Source organism: Triturus cristatus, chromosome 7, assembly GCF_964204655.1.
Source record: "Triturus cristatus chromosome 7, aTriCri1.1, whole genome shotgun sequence".
NCBI classification, from domain to species: Eukaryota; Metazoa; Chordata; class Amphibia; order Caudata; family Salamandridae; genus Triturus; species Triturus cristatus.
The window spans coordinates 180,105,454-180,125,035 of NC_140590.1; the positions used below are offsets into that span (position 1 = coordinate 180,105,454).

The window sequence follows — 19,582 nt, forward strand, 5'->3', positions numbered from 1 at the left end:
TAATCCACTTGAACTACATCACTTACTACATCTACTGCTATGATTAAGAGGAGCCTACATTTATTTTTAAAAAAACACAATGCCAGTGTAGGTTCTGCTGATCTTTATGTATTGCTCCTATTTCTCAATTCAACTCTCTCTGGCTGTCACAAATCTCTCAGCATCAAAAGTTGTTACATATTGAGAATACTTTCCCTTTTCTCGATGACTCTCTTAAACTTCTTTACTTTATTCCAAGGACACGTGCTGTTACTCGAACATCATAATAGTAGGTGAATCTACTCCTGAAATTGCTGAGATATGAATAGGACCTTTAACATGCTTTTTGTTGCCTAATTTTAGAAGCCAAATTTCTCATGAAGATGTATTTCAGGAGAGATGAGCTCAGTAACATTTACTTCGACGTCCAGTTTAATTTCCTTTAGGTTCACAGTAAAGTTATTTTTTCTTATAGAAGAGGAAATGCAGTAGCTTTAGTTACACAGTGGGCCTTTGTGCTTTAAAGGTTTTAAGTCTTCTCAGTCGCTGTGACTGAGTTGCACCGAGAGTGCGGGCATGGGTCCCTTCACTATTGGTCAGCAATCAATTTAAGATGTCTAGCAGAGGATAGAAGACCTGTTAAAGACCTTACCAATCTGCCTTGCATCACATATCATAACATATTTCTCATTTCAAACAGAACAGTTTCTCTCATACAATCTCTCACATACATGGTCAGGAACACCTATAAGCATTGTGAAAGATCTCCACACGGCCACCTAGCAATGTGTTGATGTATGTGCGCATTGACAACATGGGGAGCAGGGGTGTGAGAGAGCTCGGGATGAGGAGTCAATCCACATCCATAAATAAAAAATCCAAAGGATATATTTTACTGTTTAAGCATAAATATGGTTGGCAATAAGACACTCAGATAGATAGGCTCTCTATAGAATTAATACAATGCCACTGTTAGTGTCTGGAAGTTTGATGCATGATTGAAATGTGGGGCATACTGAGTGGTTGCAGGTAATGAGTGCCAAAGAACTCTGTAAGAGATAATGTAGGATGTTGGGAGGGACAAAAGCCGTTTTTTTTAATGAACCTGCTCTCGTCTTCATGATCGCCATAGGCTCCTGGTTGAAATAATCATCAGCCTATGTAAGTCATGGTTATGATATGTTATATTATATTATGTCGATTTGTAGAGCACACTAATCACCCGTAACAGTATCCAGACGCTTGATCTGGTGTGTCAGTGTGTGCTCCCTGCAGAGTTATTCGAAGAGGCAGGTCTTCAGCTTCTTGCGGAGCTCATGAAGTGAGGAGGAGGCTCTGACCTGTTGTGGGAGCTTGTTCCATGTTTTTGGTGCGATATAGAAGAACGAGTACCCTCCTGCTTTGCTTTTGTGAATGTGGGGTGGGATGCAAATGGGAGTGAGACTGAGCGTAGATGTTAGACAGGTTGGTGAAAGTGTATGCAGTTATTCAGGTATGCTGGTCCAGTGTTGTGCAGGGCTTTGTAAGTGTGTGTGAGAAGTTTGCATTGGCTGCATCTGCGTCTGGTACAGAATGTGTTATCTACTAAAGTCTGCTTGTGATGAGGGCTTGCATGACGATTTGTCTGGTGTTTTGTGGCAATCATTTGAAGATTTTTAGCAGCACACATAGCATGTGGAAGAAGGTGGAGCTCACTGTGTTGACTTGTGTCCTAATTTTTGAGCTTGTTGTCCAGGATCATCCCCAGATTTCTGGCATGGTGGGTGGGTGGGTGTTGGTGCTTGTCCTAGTTTTGTTGGCCTCCAGGTGCCATCATCCCATAATGAGATCTTGTTTTAAAAAAACAGTATTTCTGTCTTGTCTGAGTGGAGCTTCAAGCAGTTGGTTCTTATCTATTCTGCTCCTAAGGCCTTGCAGTTGGTGAGTTGGTTCTAGTGGTAGTTGTTTTGTCTGTCAGAGAGAGGATGAGTTGGGTGTAATTGGAGTAGGAGACAATGGTGATGCCTTGAGAACGGATTATGTTGGTGAGTGGTATCATGTAGATGTTGAATAGGGTTGAGCTCAGGGACGCTCACTGGGGGACTCCACAGATCAAGTTCTTTGTTTCCAATGTTAAGGGTGGCATTCTGGCTTTTTGGATTCTTCGCTGGAGGGAAAGAGCAAATCCAGATGAGTGTGGGTCCTTGGATGCTGGCCTTGTGGAGTCTTCTGATGAGTGCATGGTGGGAGACTATGTGGAATTCCACACAGAGGTCGAGCAGAATGAAGGGTCGCAGTTTCTTCTTGGTCCAGAATGGTCCTGATATCGTCTGTAGCTGCCATGAGTTCTATTTCCGTGCTGTGGTTCTTTCTGAATTCTGATTGGATATTGTAGGAGAGGAGGATCTGCTTCACATGGGTACCCCCACTTTTTGCTGGTGTTTCACTGTTTTTCGACCTTAGTCTGGCTGTGGCCCTGCTAATCAGGACCACAGCCTAGCTGCTTCCTCTCTAAAATGGTTTCCATGTACATTAGGTACATATCTAATTGGATTCTGGAGTGCCTTATAAGCCCCTAGTATATGGTATACTATGTACCTAGGGCATAGGTACCTCAGAGACCTACCAGGGGCTGAAGCACGTATTATGCCACCCCTGGGAATGGCACCACAGATCTCTGCTACTGCAGCCTGGGTAAGGGTGTGCTTGCAACCCTTACAGTGGTATAGGCTACCGATATCCACCTATATATACAGATACATATAAACCTATAAGCCACTCCTATGGCAGGCCTTGACAATCCTGAAGGCAGAGTGCTTGGTTTTGTGTGAGAGGGTGCCCAAGCATGAGATGAGCCCCTCTGCAGTTTTCGGAAATACTTCCTTATGGCTGTTCTGTGATACAGCCATACCATATACTATTAAGTGCATTATAACCTCGCGGTAAATGCTAACTTTGGAATTGCTGCATCAAAACATGTTGTGTTTGGTGTCAAACGCTTTGGAATACTACCCCCCGAGGCGGGGGTAGCATTCCACCCTTCTAGAGGGAGAGACATGTTCACACTGGTCTAACCTGGTAGGACTTTCCTGAGCCCTGGCATCTGCCACAGACACGGGTCTGGCCTCCTGCTGCTGACCGAAACTCCAGCAGGGGAGGCATGGACAATAGGTTTCCTGTCGAAGGGAGGTGTCACCACCTCCCCAAACATGTAGCTGTGTATTGGGGCTGGGCGGGAGCACTCTCTGGTGCTTTGAAGTCCTGCACTGGGGGCACATTTGGTGTCCCTGTGCATAGTCCAGTTCAAACCGGTTGCAGGGGCTACCTGCCCCTGCTCTGGCGCGAAACTGGACAAAGGAAATGGGTGTAACCACCCCTCTTTCCAAACCCTCCCATAGGTGGGTCCCTAGAGTAAGTCCAACCACCAAACTTAGTATAAGTATGGGAACCCAGTCCTTGCGACTTCAGATTACCCTAGACGAAACTCTGCAACATATATCCTGGACCTTCGACTTTCTATCCTGACTAGAAGACTGAAGAAATCTCCTTTGGGTTCAAGGAGTGACTCCCCTGCTTGGCAGGCACCAAAGAAGCAACTGACCGGTCTGCATCGCTGAAGCTCTTGTCGGACGCCAAAGTCCTTGTATCACCAGAGGTAGATTTCCAGACTTCCCCGAGGCTACCCTGAGTCCACAGCAAAGCTGAGGCCCGTGGCTATCGTGGGTGACGTGGAACTGTGACCCCTGGACACCATGAACTTTTCCAGCAACACTATCTTCCTGGTCTTCCTCGAAGTTGTGCTTTGGGCTCCGAGTAGCCCCAGCCTTGAGCACCTCCTGCACCGATGATTGCTGGCCTCCACTCCACGAGTGACCCGTGGGCCAGTTTCAAGTGCTACCGCTTGAGGCTCCTTCGCGATTGCTAGCACGTTGGCTAGTAGGTCCCCACGAAGGCAACTCCTCTTCTAAGTGGGCTTTCCTAGTTGCTCCAGACATTCCCTGACTTACCCTTGCTGGGTGAGTACCCCAAACCTTGCTGGTCTGCACCGCAGTCCTTTCTCTTGCCGTTGCCAAGGCTTGTTGGGTCCAATCTGGTCGCCGACACCGCAGCACTCGACAGACTTCATGGGACAGCTCGAATCCGGCTCGTGGACTTCACCGACACCTCCTGGACCTCGTGGCTGAAGAGTCAAGATACCCGTCAACTCACCTGAAGCACCCAACATCTGTGGGTATTGGTCCTCGTGGCTGAGGAGTCAAGACACCCGTCAACTCACCTGAAGCACCCGACATCTGTGGGTATTGGTCCATCCTCCCCTCGGTCACTGGCTAGTGACCCTGACTCTGTCCCCTCTGCTTTCAGGTTCCTTCCATCCCAGATCCAGGCTTGGATCTCTTCGGACACTTCTCCTTTTCACGGCAGCAGCAGTTCTTTACAGGCTTCCATTGCAATCGACGACGCGACCCGACACCAAAAGACACCTATGCACCCGGCTTCCCTGGGTGAGGTAACTAGAGTACTCTGGTGCTCCCGTGGGTGCTAGCCCTAGAACGTCTTAAGTCCAAAAGGGTTTGGTCCTGACTCGATTCTAAGTGTCCCCAATCTTAAAATTTCCAACCACGACATTGCTTATAGAAGTTAACAGGAGCCCGCGGTTGTGTTTACACACTGCATACAGTCCCCGTGGGTCCCCTGTGTCACTTCCTTGGGTGGTTCCTTGGGTTCCCAACGGCTCTACAGGCTCTAGGCCTTGTGTCTATTCCAGTCAAGGTTCTTATACCACTTTTTTGGTATATGGTTTGGTACGCCCCTAGGGCCCAAACGTGTATTTGTGCTATTACTGTTGATTGCTAACTTGTAACTTAAGTATTTCGAACTCCAGTCTCATACAGAGGCTAGAGGGGTGTGTTTTAACCTAAATACATATATTTTGAATATATACCTGGTGTGGTTGTCCTTTCATTTGATCATTCAAGAGACTATAGACTGGTAAAACAAGCTGCTTTACATTCCTTCAAGACTTAGCCTGAAGGCTGCTCTCCATAGCTACCACTAGGTTAGCTTTCAATAAAGGTTGTCTTTAACCAATTCACCATAAGGGGTTGTTTGGACTGATACAGGGTGCCCACTAGAACTAGTGGACAGCATATATCAGGCCACCTTCTCACATTGGTTTGCAGCGTGTGGGATTCCAGCTTGCTATTGTTTTACCAGATAATCTCAATTGAATTGATGAACTGAAAACCACTAAAGGTACCTAAGGTACATATAATATCAAGTTTAGCTACAGTAAGTTCTAATGAACTTAGAGTTGTGTGTTAAGGGATAGCACACCCTTTCTACAACTCAAGAGAGTTTAGTAGGCCACACTAGTGTAGGTAGTGCAATACACCACGCCACATTAGTAATGTCTAACCAGCCAGGGACCAGTGGGTCCCTACCAGGAACCAGTGAGCTCCTTTGATATAAATATGAGGATCTCTCCTTTGCTCAGCTTAGGGCCTTATGTTCTATTAGGAAGCTGAAGACAGGCAAAAGCTCAACCACCCAGCATCTCATAAAGATACTTACGCTGGATGATATCACAGGGCCTAGTGGGCCTGATGGGGTAGACAGTGTGGGTGAGGCAGCAGGTGAGGGTGGGCCTAGGGGTAGCAATTCCCCTGACCCTACCTCTAATGCTGACCAGACTGATGACAATGATCAGAATCTGGTGAACACAGCTCTCCGGGATGAGGATGAGGAGGATGACAACAATGCTCCTGCCTATATTCCTCCAGGTAGAGTTGAACATAGGGATAGAAGGGATAGATCTCTGTCAAGGGGATCTGTCCAGTCTAACTCCTCTAAAGGGACCTCTCTCTCTTCTCACAGAGGGAGGGAAACCTCCCAGGAGAGGAGAGAGAGACTGCTGAAGTATGAGCAAGACAAGTTCAACCTCTGAAAGCAGCAGATGGCCTTAGATAGGGAAGTCCTAGAGCTCTACAGAGCTAGTAAAAAGGAGGGACTAGAGTCCCTTGGTGGCAGCAATTTCCCTAGAGATAGGGAGAGGTCTTATGACCATAGAAACCTAAGTAAGATTGTCCCTCCCTACCAGAGTGGGATGACATCCACAAATGGATAACTGGCTTGGAGAGGGCCTGTAAAGTACAGAAGGTCCCTCAAGGTTAGTGGGCAGCAATCTTACGGCTCTCCTTTGCAGACAAAGGTAGAGATAAGCTCTTCACTGTAAGAGAAGAGGATGCTGATGATAACCAGGTCTTGAAAAGTGCACTAATAGATGGGTTTGGCCTAACCACTGAACAATACATGTTAAAGTTCAGAGACAACCAAAACCCACAAAATCAAGACTGGGTTGACTTTGTTGACTGTGCTGCTAAGGCTCTGGAAGGTTGGTTATTGGGCAGTAAAGTGTGTGACTTCATAGGATTGTACACTCTGATAATGAGTGAGCAGATTCTTAATAACTGTCAAAATCAGTGGTTGCCCCAGTACCTGGTAGACTCTGATCTGACCTCTCCCCAAGAATTGGGAAAGAAGGCAGACAAATGGGTCAGAACCAGGGTGAGGCAGAAGGTACAGAACCAAGGTGGTGACCCAAAGAAGCAAGATTCCAAGAACTCTGACAAGGGTGGGGACAAGGAAAAGACCAGAAATCTTCTCAAGGGCCCCAAAAATCTTCTTCTAATGGGGAGTCACAGTCAAGTAAGGGTAAAGACCAAAAGAAACCTTGGTGCAAAATCTGTAAGCAGAAAACTCACTGGACCAGTGACTGCACGAAGGCCAAAGAGAATACTCCAGCCACCACCAATGCCCCTAAGGCACCTGCTCCCCCTAGTGCAGTTACAATTGGTGGTGGGAATACTCAGAATAAGGGTGTAGTAGGGTTGACCCTGGGTTCTGAGATGGACTCTGGCCTAGTCAGAGTTCCAACTCAGGCTGTGCTTGTCTGTGATGGGGGCATGGATATGTCCCCCTGTGTGAGTCCCAGTAATCTGGGCAAATACAGACAACAGCCTTTGATAATTGGAGTAGAAGCTTGGGCATTCAGGGACACAGGAGCAAGTGTCACAATGGTGACAAAAGATCTTGTGGATCCTGGGCAGATTATACTTGGTGAAATGTACCAAGTGACCAATGCTAGCAATGTCAGAACAGACCATTCTCTGGCAGTTGTTAACTTCTCCTGGGGAGGGGTAACTGGCCTTAAGAAGGTTGCGGTAAGTGCAGACCTACCAGTACAGTGCTTGCTTGGCAATGATCTAAAGACTTCAGCTTGGGCTGAAGTGGAGCTCAGGACACATGCAGAAATGTTAGGGATCCCTGCACATGTCTTTGCTGTGACCAGGTCACAGGCTAAAATGTCTAAAACTGGACAGGCCCTGGATTCTGGAATAATGGACCAGCTGCCTCACAAGAGGAGGAGCAGTAGGGTTAAAGCAGAGCCTTCCCCCCTGGCTCAGAATGCTGATCAGTCTCCTCAGGGAGATGATCTTGAGCCTGAAGAAGGAACTGTCACAGATGAGCTTGAACCTGACCAGGTTGAGTTCTTGGGGACAGGGGGCCCTTCCAGGTCTGATCTGAGCCAGGAGCAGAAAACCTGCCCCTCTCTTGAACCCCTCAGAAAGCAAGCTGCTGATGAGGCTGCTGGGAATCCTAATGGCACCCATAAAGTGTATTGGGATGATGGACTCCTTTATTCAGAGTGTAGAGACCCCAAGCCTGGTGCATCCAGGAGGTTGGTTATACCGCTGAAGTTTGGGGGTTTCCTATTGACACTAGCCCATGATATTCCCCTAGCAGGATACCTAGGCCAGAACAAGACTTGGGACAGAATTGTCCCTCACTTTCACTAGCCCCACATGTCTGAGGACACAAAGGAGTTTTGTCGCTCCTGTGTAACCTGCCAAGCCAGTGGCAAGGCAGGTGGCACTACAAAGGCCCCCCTGATACCACTACCTGTGGTGGGGGTGCCCTTTGAAAGGGTAGGGATTGACATTGTTGGTCCCATGGATCCCCAAACAGCATCTGGGCACAGATTTATACTGGTGGTGGTGGATCATGCTACCAGGTACCCAGACCCCTAAGGACCACTACAGCACCTGTGGTGGCAAGAGCTCTCTAGAGTGTGTTCTCAAGAGTAGGCTTTCCTAAGGAGGTAGTATCTTACAGTGATGCAAACTTCATGTCTAGTTACTTGACTGCTATTTGGAAGGAGTGTGGAGTGAACTACAAGTTCACCACACCCTATCACCCACAATGCAATGGTTTAGTTGAGAGATTCAACAAAACCTTAAAGGGCATGATTAAAGGACTCCCAGAGAAGCTTAGGCGAAAATGGGACCTACTCTTGCCCTGCCTTTTATTTGCATACAGGGAGGTGCCTCAAAAGATGGTTGGCTACAGCCCATTTGAACTTTTGTTTGGTCACCCTGTCAGGGGTCCATTGTGTTTGGTGAAGGAAGGATGAGAGTTTCCTCTCAAGCCCTCAAAAGCAAGACATAGTGGGCTATGTACTTGGTCTCCGTTCCAGTATGGCTGAGTACATGAAAAAGGCAAACAGAAACCTTGAGGCTAGCCAAGAACTGCAAAAAGTCTGGCATGACCAAAAGGCTGTACTGACTGTTTACCAGCCAGGACAGAAAGTGTGGGTGTTGGAGCCTGTGGCCCCAGCAGCCCTCCAGGACAAATAGAGTGCCCCCCATACAAGTGTTGAACAGAAAGGGGAGGTTACCTACATGGTAGACCTTGGAACCCCTAGGAGTCCCCATAGGGTACTTCATGTCAACAGACTTAAACCATATGTTGACAGGGCACACATGGGCTTGCTCATGGCTACTGATGAAGGACAGGAGAAAGAGAGTGACCCACTCCCTGGCCTGCTTTCTCAGAACCCTGATGATGGGTCAGTTGATGGTGTAGCCTTGGCAGGCAGTCTCACTGCCCAGCACCAAACTGACTGTAGACACCTTCTCAGCCAGTTTAGACATATGTTTTCCCTGACTCCAAGTCAGACCACCTGGTGCACTCATGAAGTGGTCACTGGGGACAGTCTAACTGTGAAGAATAAGATCTACAGGCAACCTGACCATGTCAGTGATTGTATAGGACAGAAGTCCAAAAGATGTTGGATCTGGGTGTGATTGAACCCTGAGTTAGCCCTTGGGCTAGCTCAGTAGTCCTGGTACCTAAACCTCACACCAGCAGTGGGAAAAGAGAGAGGAGGTTTTGTGTAGACTACAGGGGTCTCAATGCAGTCACTAGGACTGATGCCCATCCCATCCCCAGGGTAGATGAGCTAATAGAAACTTTGGCCTAAGCCAAGTTTCTAAGCACATTTGACCCGACAGCTGGCTACTGACAGATCAGACTAGCTGATGATGCAAAGCCAAAGACCGCATTTCCCACCCCTAGTGGGCACTATCAATTTGTGGTAATGCCCGTTGGTTTGAAGAATGCACTTGCCACTTTCCAAAGGTTGGTGAATCAAGTCCTTACAGGCCTGGAAGACTTTAGTGCAGCATATCTAGATTATATTGCTGTCTTTAGCTCCACCTGGGAGGATCACCTGGTCCACCTGATGAAGTTTTGGAGGCCCTGCAAAAAGCAGGCCTAACTATCAAGGCTACTAAGTGCCAGATAGGGCAGAGTCAGGTTGTGTACCTGGGCCACCTTGTAGGTGGAGGCCAGGTTCAACCATTGAAGAGCATAATCCAGACCATAATGGAGTGGGTTGCTCCAACTACCCAGACTAAGGTGAGAGCCTTCTAAGGCCTGACTGGGTACTATAGGAGATTTGTCAAAGTGTATGGATCAATAGTGACACCCTTGAATGACTTAACTTCTAAAAAGATGCCCAAAAAGGTTCAGTGGACAGTTAGCTGTCAAAAGGCATTTGATGACCTGAAGTATGCCATGTGCACTGCTCCCATTCTGCAGAGTCCTGACTACTCCAAGAAGTTCATTGTCCAAACAGATGCATCTGAATTGTGGGTAGAGGCTGTACTGTCACAATTGAATGATGAAGGTCAGGATCAGCCAGTAGCTTTCATAAGCAGAAGGCTGACCCCTAGCGAGAAACGTTGGTCAGCCATTCTGAGGGAGGCCTTTGCTGTGGTTTGGGCTCTGAAGAAGTTGAGGCCATACTTGTTTGGTACTCACTTCCTTTTTCAGACAGACCATAAGCCCCTCTTATGGCTAAAACAAATGAAGGGTGAAAACCCCAAACTGCTTAGGTGGTCCATTTCCCTACAGGGGATGGACTTTTCAGTGGAACATAGACCTGGGAGTAACCATGCCAATGCAGATGGACTCTCTAGGTATTTCCACTTAGAACATGAAGACTCAACTGGTCAAGGTTAGTTTAATGTCCCTGCGTTTTTTTTGGGGGGGGGGCTGTGTAGGAGAGTAGGATCTGCTTCACATGGGTACCCCCACTTTTTGCTGGTGTTTCACTGTTTTTCGACCTTAGTCTGGCTGTGGCCCTGCTAATCAGGAGCACAGCCTAGCTGCTTCCTCTCTAAAATGGTTTCCATGTACATTAGGTACATATCTAATTGGATTCTGGAGTGCCTTATAAGCCCCTAGTATATGGTATACTATGTACCTAGGGCATAGGTACCTCAGAGACCTACCAGGGGCTGCAGCATATATTATGCTACCCCTGGGAAGCACTCCAAAATGGCACCACAGGTCTGCTACTGGAGCCTGGGTAAGGGTGTGCTTGCACCGCCAACAGTGGTTTAGACTACCTATATCCACCTATATATACAGACACATATAAACCTATAAGCCACTCCTATGGCAGGCCTTGACAATCCTGAAGGCAGAGTGCTTGATTTTGTGTGAGAGGGTGCCCAAGCATGAGCTGAGCCCCTCTGCAGCTTTCGGAAATACTTCCTTATGGCTGTTCTGTGATGCAGCCATACCATATACTCTCAAGTGCATTATAACCTCGCGGTAAATGCTAACTTTGGAATGGCTGCATCATAACATGTCGTGTTTGGTGTCACTGTCAAACGCTTTGGAATACTACCCCCCCCCCGCCATTCCACCCTTCTAGAGGGAGAGACATGTTCACACTGGTCTAACCTTGTAGGACTTTCCTGAGCCCTGGCATCACAAAATGAATGCCTCTGCCACAGACACGGGTCTGGCCTCCTGCTGCTGACCGAAACTGCAGCAAGGGAGGCCTGGACAATAGGTTTCCTGTTGAAGGGAGGTGTAACCACCTCCCCAGACAGGTAGATGTGTATTGGGGCTGGGTGGGAGCACTCTCTGGTGCTTTGAAGTCCTGCACTGGGGGCACACTTGGTGTTCCTGTGCATAGTCCAGTTCAAACCGGTTGCAGGGGCTACCTGCCCTTGCTCTGGTGCGAAACTGGACAAAGGAAATGGGTGTAAACACCCCTCTTTCCAAACCCTCCCATAGGTGGGTCCCTAGAGTATGTCCAACCCCCAAACTTAGTATAAGTATGGGAACCCAGTCCTTGCGACTTCAGATTACCCTGGACGAAACTCTGCAACATTAATCCTGGACCTTCGACTTTCAATTCTGACTAGAAGACTGAAGAAATTTCCCTTGGGGTCAAGGAGTGACTCCCCTGCTTGGCAGACACCAAAGAAGCAACTGACCGGTCTGCATCGCTGAAGCTTCTGCCAGACGCCGAAGTCTTTGCATCACCAGAGGTGGATTTCCAGACTTCCCTGAGGCTACCCTGAGTCCACAGCAAAGCTGAGGCCCGTGGTTTTCGTGGGTGATGTGGAACCGTCACCCCTGAACACCATGAACTTTTGCAGCAACACTATCTTCCTGGTCTTCCTCAAAGTTGTGCTTTGGGCTCCGAGTAGCCCCAGCCTTGAGCACCTCCTGCACCAAAGATTGCTGGCCTCCACTCCACGAGTGACCCTTGGGCCAGTTTCAAGTGCGACTGCTCGAGGCTCCTTTGCGATCGCTAGCCCATTGGCTAGCAGGTCCCCACAAAGGCAACTTCTCTTCTAAGTGGGCTTTCCTGGTTGCTCCAGATGTGCCCTGACTTAACCTCACTGGGTGAGTTTCCCAAACCTTGCTGGTCTGCACCGCAGTCCTTTCTCTGAATTCATGTGACTTGCCGTTGCCAAGGCTTGTTGGGTCAATCTCCTGGACCTCGTGGCTGAAGAGTCAAGACACCTGTCAACTCACCTGAAGCACCCGACATCTGTGGGCAGTGGTCCATCCTGCCCTCCGTCACTGGCTAGTGACCCAGGCTCTGTCCCCTCGGCTTTCAGGTTCCTTCCATCCCAGATCCAGGCTTGGAGCTCTTCGGACACTTCTTCTCTTCACGGCAGCAGCAGTTTATTGCAGGCTTCCATTGCAATCGACGACGCGACCCGACACCAAAAGACACCTATGCACCCGGCTTCCCTGGGTGAGGTAACTCGAGTACTCCGGTGCTCCCGTGGGTGCTAGCTCTAGAACTTCTTAAGTCCATAAGGGTTTGGTCCTGATTCGATTCTAAGTGTCCCCAATCTTTAAATTTCCAACCGCGACATTGCCCATAGAAGCTAGCAGGAACCCACGGTTGTGTTTACACACTGCATACAGTCCCAGTGGGTCCCCTGTGTCACTTCCTTGGTGTCCCAGCGATTCTACAGGCTCTAGGCCTTGTGTCTATTCCAGTTGTTGTTCTTATACCACTTTTTTGGTATATGGTTTGGTACGCCCCTAGGGCCCAAATGTGTATTTGTGCTATTACTGTTGATTGCTAACTTGTAACTTAAGTACTTCGAACTCCAGTCTCATAAAGAGACTAGAGGGGTGTGTTTTAACCTAAATACATATATTTTGAATATATACCTGGTGTGGTTGTCCTTTCATTTGATCATTCATTTGATCATTCAAGAGATTATAGACTGGTAAAACAAGCTGCTTTACATTCCTTCAAGACTTAGCCTGAAGGCTGCTCTCCATAGCTACCACTAGGATTGCTTTCAATAAAGGTTGTCTTTAACCAATTCACCATAAGGGGTTGTTTGGACTGATACAGGGTGCCCACTAGAACTAGTGGACAGTATATATCAGGCCACCTTCTCACAGATATTTTGTAGTAGGTAGTGTAGCTTAAGTTGGCTAGTGGGTTACTTGTCCTTTGCCTTGTCCATCACTTTGGCTGGATAGGGGAGCAGGGAGATGCGGTGGAAGTTGGCTTGAGTTGGCCGATGCTTTTCCGAGGAGGGCATTAACCGCTGTGTGCTCCCAGTCTTCCGGAAAGGTGGCAGAAGTGATGGAGGTGAGGGCACTGCTGATACTTAATGAAGTTATAGACATGGAGGGGGCATGGGTCTGATGGGGCCCTAAATTGATAGTGTGCATGAAAGTCATTGTTTCTTCTCAATGAGTGTTACCTCTGTCAGCAGAGTTTGTGGAGTTTTGGCCACTCCGCATTATACTTGTAACATGGAGTTCCAGCCAAACTCTGCCTACTGCTGCGTGATGCAGTTTTTTCTTGTGTGCGGCTTGCCAACAGTAAGTTGGTGAGTGGGAGCAAGGATTGGCGTCCCCTAGTCTGATTTTTGGGTGCCAGGAGGGCTCTCTGCAACATTTTCTGAACGCAGGCGGGCACGACCGTTTGCAGTGATAAAGCTGCAGCTCGATTAAAAAATCTACTCGAGTGGCAGCAAAGAAGAGCACCCTCTGGCATGCTGCATGGTGCTGCACTTGCTAAATTTGCAGCGCAGAACAAGTTCCCAGTGCTAAAAAACAGAGTGTGCAGCACGACATGCCGATTTCAGCTCATTCGTGGAAACTCTCAGTTTTCATGTAACTCCACAGTATTCCGCAGAGTAAAACTCTGCAAGTTCCGCCCACTCCTAGTGTTTTTCAACTGAACATGTGGATGTTTTGTTTGGTGATGATCTCGCTATGGTCTGGTTGGTTACTGAAGTTGCTGTCGATGTTCGATATTTTGCTGTGGAAGAAGTTAGATGGTTGCTGCAGACTACTTGGGAGGTGGTGATGCTGTTGACAGAGGCTGTGAGAGTGGTGAAATCCTCAAGAGCTAGAAGATTTTCTTGCTGCTGTTGGAGCTCTTTTTGATATGTTTAGCTAGTGTCCTTTTCTTGGTAGCTTTCATTTGCTGGTGGTAGCATCTGCGTGCCAGTTTGTAGGTTGTTCTGTCGGCGGTTTCGTGCCAGTTTCTCCATTTACGTTCTAGCTGCCTGCAGTTCCGTTAGAAGTCCAGAAGGTCCACTGTGTACCAGCTGGCTTGCTTATTGGTCCTTCTTTGCTTTTTGGGTTAGATGGGTGCGAGGGATTCTTCACAGTTCCTATCAGGTAGGTCAGGTAGTTCAATAAATGTTAGCAGTTTAGTGACTGTTTAGTGATTTCAGATGTAAATCAGAGGGAGACAGAATACTATGAATTGCACTGAAAGTTAAATTATACTCAAAGATGTGCACAAATTGACAAACTCAACACACACACACACATGCACACACACACATGGAGATGTGAAATGCACCTTAGAAATATCTTCACTTCAAAAGAAACAGAATGAAATATACGTGTAGCTAAATATTATGCATGCAGGGACACAGCAAAACATAAGAATGCAGACACTTGCACACACTCCAGCACACTTACACACATCACCGTTTTGCTGAAATTACTTACAAACCCAAAAGCACGCTGATGTAACCATCCACACATAACCACATACATACGTGTGTATGCAGACACTGAGAAGTCGACATTTTAAACATGGAACACCTTACCCAGGCTTTCACAAAAAAAAGATAAAAACCCACAGCAATCACTGTAAAAACCACAATCACTTCAGAAAAACTGCACACTCCAGCACTTAAGCCGTACCTAGAAACTCCCATTTGAATGTACACTTGTTGAGTCGCACTTTGCTTGCACTTACATACACTCTCGCTGGCAGACATTCAAGGACCATGGACCGGATTTACTCATATTTAATGTAATGCAGGACAGCAACCACATGTGTTGTAATGTGTGGCAAAAGAGGCAAAACATCTATGAGGACTGGCCTGCTGCTGCTGTCTTTCCCTTCCTGATGCACTTAGAGGCCGCCCTGCATGATGCACCACCTCCCAGAGGTGAGTGTGTGCTCTCTCCCATCAGGTTTGAACTCAAAGCAGCCCTTCCAGTACACATGTCACAGTCTAGCCAAGCATGGAGCAATCCCATGCATTGGATGCGGCTGTGAAATCCGGCACCAATACAATTTGTGTGGGTTTTGGAAGAAATGAACACATTTCGCCTTTCTAGCTCCTGCAAGGATGCATTTTGTATGCAAAGCCCAGTGTTGAGATTGTAGCAGATCACGTTTTGCATTAATAAACTGCAGATGTTTGCACGACAGAACCCCAGTAATGCCTCCTTTGTGCAAAGTGCTTGGTTCCAATGTTATGCTATGCATCACTTTGCGTCATTGTGCATTTTGCAATGAGTTTGTAAATCTGCATTTCGAATCGGAAACCATAGCAAGGACTGACACACCGGAATGCATAAGGAGGAGTATCTGCTCTCCTTGACATACCGGTGCCCAGGTAACAACTAGTGAATCTTACATGGCATTCCAAGTAAAAAGCTATGTGGGTGAATGTGGGGGTGAAAGTCAGGGTTGGTGTGACTGATTTGTGCTCTGGTGGTGGGGTATGCCTTGGGGAATTCGATCCATGGAGGAACGTGGAGAAAGAATATTTCTGTGAAGACGGGAATTGAGGATTAGGATTGGTTGACGTCAGGATGGCTCCTGCACAATACTAGCTGACGTAATGATGGCTCCTGCGAAATATTGGCAGCTGAAACCATGGCTCCTGCACAATACTGAAGCAGCCATGGCTCCTGCATAGTACTGATGGAGATATTGTCCGTATAGAAAACTGGCTGATGCAGTAATGGTTCCTACATAATACTGTGGCAGGCGATGAAACCTGCACAGTACAGATGCAGGGACGGCTCCTGTGGAATACTAGCTGGTGCAGCAATGGTTTAGGCACAGTACGGAAGCAGCGATGGTTACTGCACAGTACAGATGCAGGGATGGCTACTGTAGAATACTAGCTGGTGCAGCAATGGTTCATGCACAGTACTGAAGCAGCAAGGGCTCCTGCACAGTACTAATGCAGGGACGGCTCCTGTAGAATACTAGCTGGTACAGCAATGGTTTCAGCACAGTAAGCAGCGATGGTTCCTGCATAGTACTGATGCAAAGATAGCCCCTGTACAATACTAGCTGGTACAGCAATGGTTTCAGCACAGTAAGCAGCGATGGTTCCTGCATAGTACTGATGCAAAGATAGCCCCTGTACAATACTAGCTGGTACAGCAATGGTTTCAGCACAGTAAGCAGCGATGGTTCCTGCATAGTACTGATGCAAAGATAGCCCCTGTACAATACTAGCTGGTGCAGCAATGGTTCATGCACAGTACTGAAGCAGCAAGGGTTCCTGCACAGTACAGATGCAGGGATGGCTCCTGTGGAATACTAGCTGGTGCAGAAAAGGTTTCAGCGCAGTACTGAAGCAGCGATGGTTCCTGCACAGTACAGATGCAGGGATGGCTCCTGTGGAATACTAGCTGGCGCAGCAATGGTTTCAGCGCAGTACTGAAGCAGCGATGGTTCCTCCACAGTACTGATGCAGGGATGGCTACTGTAGAATACTAGCTGGCGCAGCAATGGTTTAGGCACAGTACGGAAGCAGCGATGGTTACTGCACAGTACTTTCACTTATATCCTGTGGAATACTAACTGATGCTGCAATGGCTCCTCCAAGGTACTGATGCAGGGAGGGCTCTTGTAAAACACTGCGAAGGTTAATCCTTGTGCAGGGAGGATACTGGCAGGTTGGCGACTGATGGAGTTACACTTGTACATAGGAGGGGCGTTGAAGCAATACTGGCTGGTGGCAGTGAAACCTGCATAATACCGAGCGACTGAAGTGATAGTTGACAAATACTGAATGATGGCAAGACGACGACTCAGCAACTGATCATGGTGAGGTGGTAATTGCATAGTACTGGCTGCCAGTGGGACGACCTCTGAACTATATGGTAAGCAAGAGACGGAACCTGAAAAATGATCACAGATTGGAATGATGCTTGTACATTACTGACACACGGGATGGGGTGGTTTTACAATACTGGATGACTGCACGATGAAACTTGCCCAACACTGATGGGGGACTCTTGGACAATACTGTTAATGCTGAGTAGTATAAGCAGACCGTATTGACAATCACTTTAATGTCCTGTTTCGATCAAAGGAGAAAGAGAGTCTTTTATTGGTGGCACGATGTCCGCTGTAGGTCCATTCCATCCAGCCTTAACCACCAGGTAGGAAAAGAGGCGCATCTGGGTCATTTTCTGGATTGGAAGCCACGCCCTTTTCGTATCACCCACTCTCTACTTTCTACCTCGTGCTCTCATTTTACTAATCCAATATCTTTAATAGAAATTAAAGCTGTTAACTCTCTACCGCCCTGTCTACTCTACTACTGATAAATAACAGAAGGTAGATACAAATGCTTGTCCCAACACATTTCTGGTTTTAAAATTCAGTCCGGTTCTCAGAAATCTGGGCAACTGTATTTACACTCTTATGTTCGCTCCGAGAAAGAGAGAACTAAGGGCCTGGTGTACACACAGACAAGTTGCAGCTGCTATGTGTAAACTGCGCACCAGCCTGTCTGTCACTTTGCAATGCGACCAATGCACTAATAGTCGCGCTGCAAAGTGTCCATTCAGAGGGGATTTAAAAATGGCTGCCAAAATTATTTTACAATCCACTGTGAATGACTCTGAATGCGGGGATGGTGGCCTGCAAGGGACATCAGACCACCATGTACACATTTGCTTTCAACTTCCTATTTGGGAACACATCAGTGGGAGTGGGCAGTCTTCTGGGCGACTTGTCATTCCCTCTGAGAATGCCAACTTGACTCCCAAAGGGGAAGCTTATCTCTTTTCAAGCAAGAAGAGATAAGCTTCCACTTTACGAATTAGACACCAGTCCTTTGAGGTGTTGGTATGTGAGTAAGGGTATACAACTGCAACTGCAGTCTCTAAACATTGATATATTTTATTTATGGCAAGTCCCAATCAGGAGAGGGCTACCCCTTTCATGTTGTCCGCTATTTGCGATTTGTGAAGGGTTGTTCTGAGTCATAAAGTATCTTCCAACTTAAAAAAAAAGGATTTTGTGCCTCGCCAAATACGCTTTTGCAGTCCCAAAGCCTGTCCATTTCGTGGTGTGCAGACTTAGGAGTGCAAAAATGTACATGGGGCCCTTAAAATCTGATTGAAACACAGACGAAGAGTTGGAGACAAGGAAACAGCATTACACTAAATGAGACAGAGAGCCAGTTAGGAAGAAGCAGGCAGGGGTAGAAAGAAGCTAAAATGTGCAAACATTTTTGTTGGCAGTATTGGCTGTATCACGTAAACATATATGTATCAGCGATATGTTACTAGTACGTGGGTGACTACCGTTCGCATGTTTTTAAAGTTTTTGAAAAAGTTATTTTCCATAATACCTTTGGCAACAAAGTTAAAATATTATGTGGAGCTAGTGCATATAATGCTGGCATCAAGAACTGCTGACAAATTCAAATGCCACCGACAGCTTTCATCAATGTCATGATAGGGCAAACAGTGATGACGTAATCTCATAGCGCTGACACAGAACTGTTGACTTGATATGGGACCAGGCAAGGAGGCGGGATGAGAGAAAGGCTTAGGAGAACAGAGGAAGTGAACAAGAAGCCGAGCAGTTTCTGGTAACCGGATCACTGGACCAAGCATCTATTTCTCCTGCTTGGAATTTGAACGTTGCGAGAACCCAATTGAAAGCAGGATATACTTACGACAGAAAGCATCACTTCTCCAGCCCTGGATTTTCACCCCAGCAGCCTGACATGCAGTCACATAGCTCTGGATGCTGAAGCAGAGCACCGCTTGGTCTCCATTGCCCATGCACAGATCGTAGACACAGTTATTGAAATATGCATCGGGGTTAATCGTGCTGTGACAGACGCTGAAGGGCCCGTCGTCTGCAGTGAGGACTCCGCAGTAGTTCTTGCGTTTAAAGACTTCCTTGACTTTGGTATCACACGTTGGGCATGGGTCGTCTGCGCCTCCACAGCCATCATCGCAGCTTACGCCCGCCACTGGAACCTTCCATGCAGACCCAAAGGCGACAACATTTGCAGCCTGTCTTGAATCTGGAAGGAGGAAGTCGTCGGTCTTGACCCCGTTGTAGTTTCCGCAGAGGCCACACATTGAGCCCTGGTAGTTGCTGGGCACAGTGACTGTAGCATGGTAGATCAAGTCATAGCCCACCTTCAGGTCAAAGTCTGTCTTCACCAGCACATTCACGCCGTAGTAGAATACCCTGACCTTTCCATTCTCCAGGTTGAGGGGAAGATTGCTGAGTATCCCGTTCACCTAGGGATAAGAGCGAATGAGATTCAATGTCAAGACATTGGTATAACATATGTACCACGTGCTCTTATATATTCTTAGCAAGACCCGTCAACACTTATGTAGACTCATAAGCACCCTGTATTATTTAGCATCGCCTGTACTGTTCAATATTGACCTACAGAATATCAGGGTACAA

The 19,582-nt window shown here is 47.4% G+C and overlaps 1 protein-coding gene across 1 annotated transcript in view; it reads right to left on the reverse strand.

The window, feature by feature from the left end:
- Positions 1-19,582, reverse strand: part of LOC146809166 (IgGFc-binding protein-like) — a 249,274-nt gene that overhangs the window by 81,358 nt on the left and 148,334 nt on the right. The window contains exon 16 of the mRNA XM_085615958.1: positions 18,828-19,407. Coding sequence (XP_085472084.1) covers positions 18,828-19,407 — 580 coding nt within the window. The remainder of the gene's footprint in view (positions 1-18,827; positions 19,408-19,582) is intronic.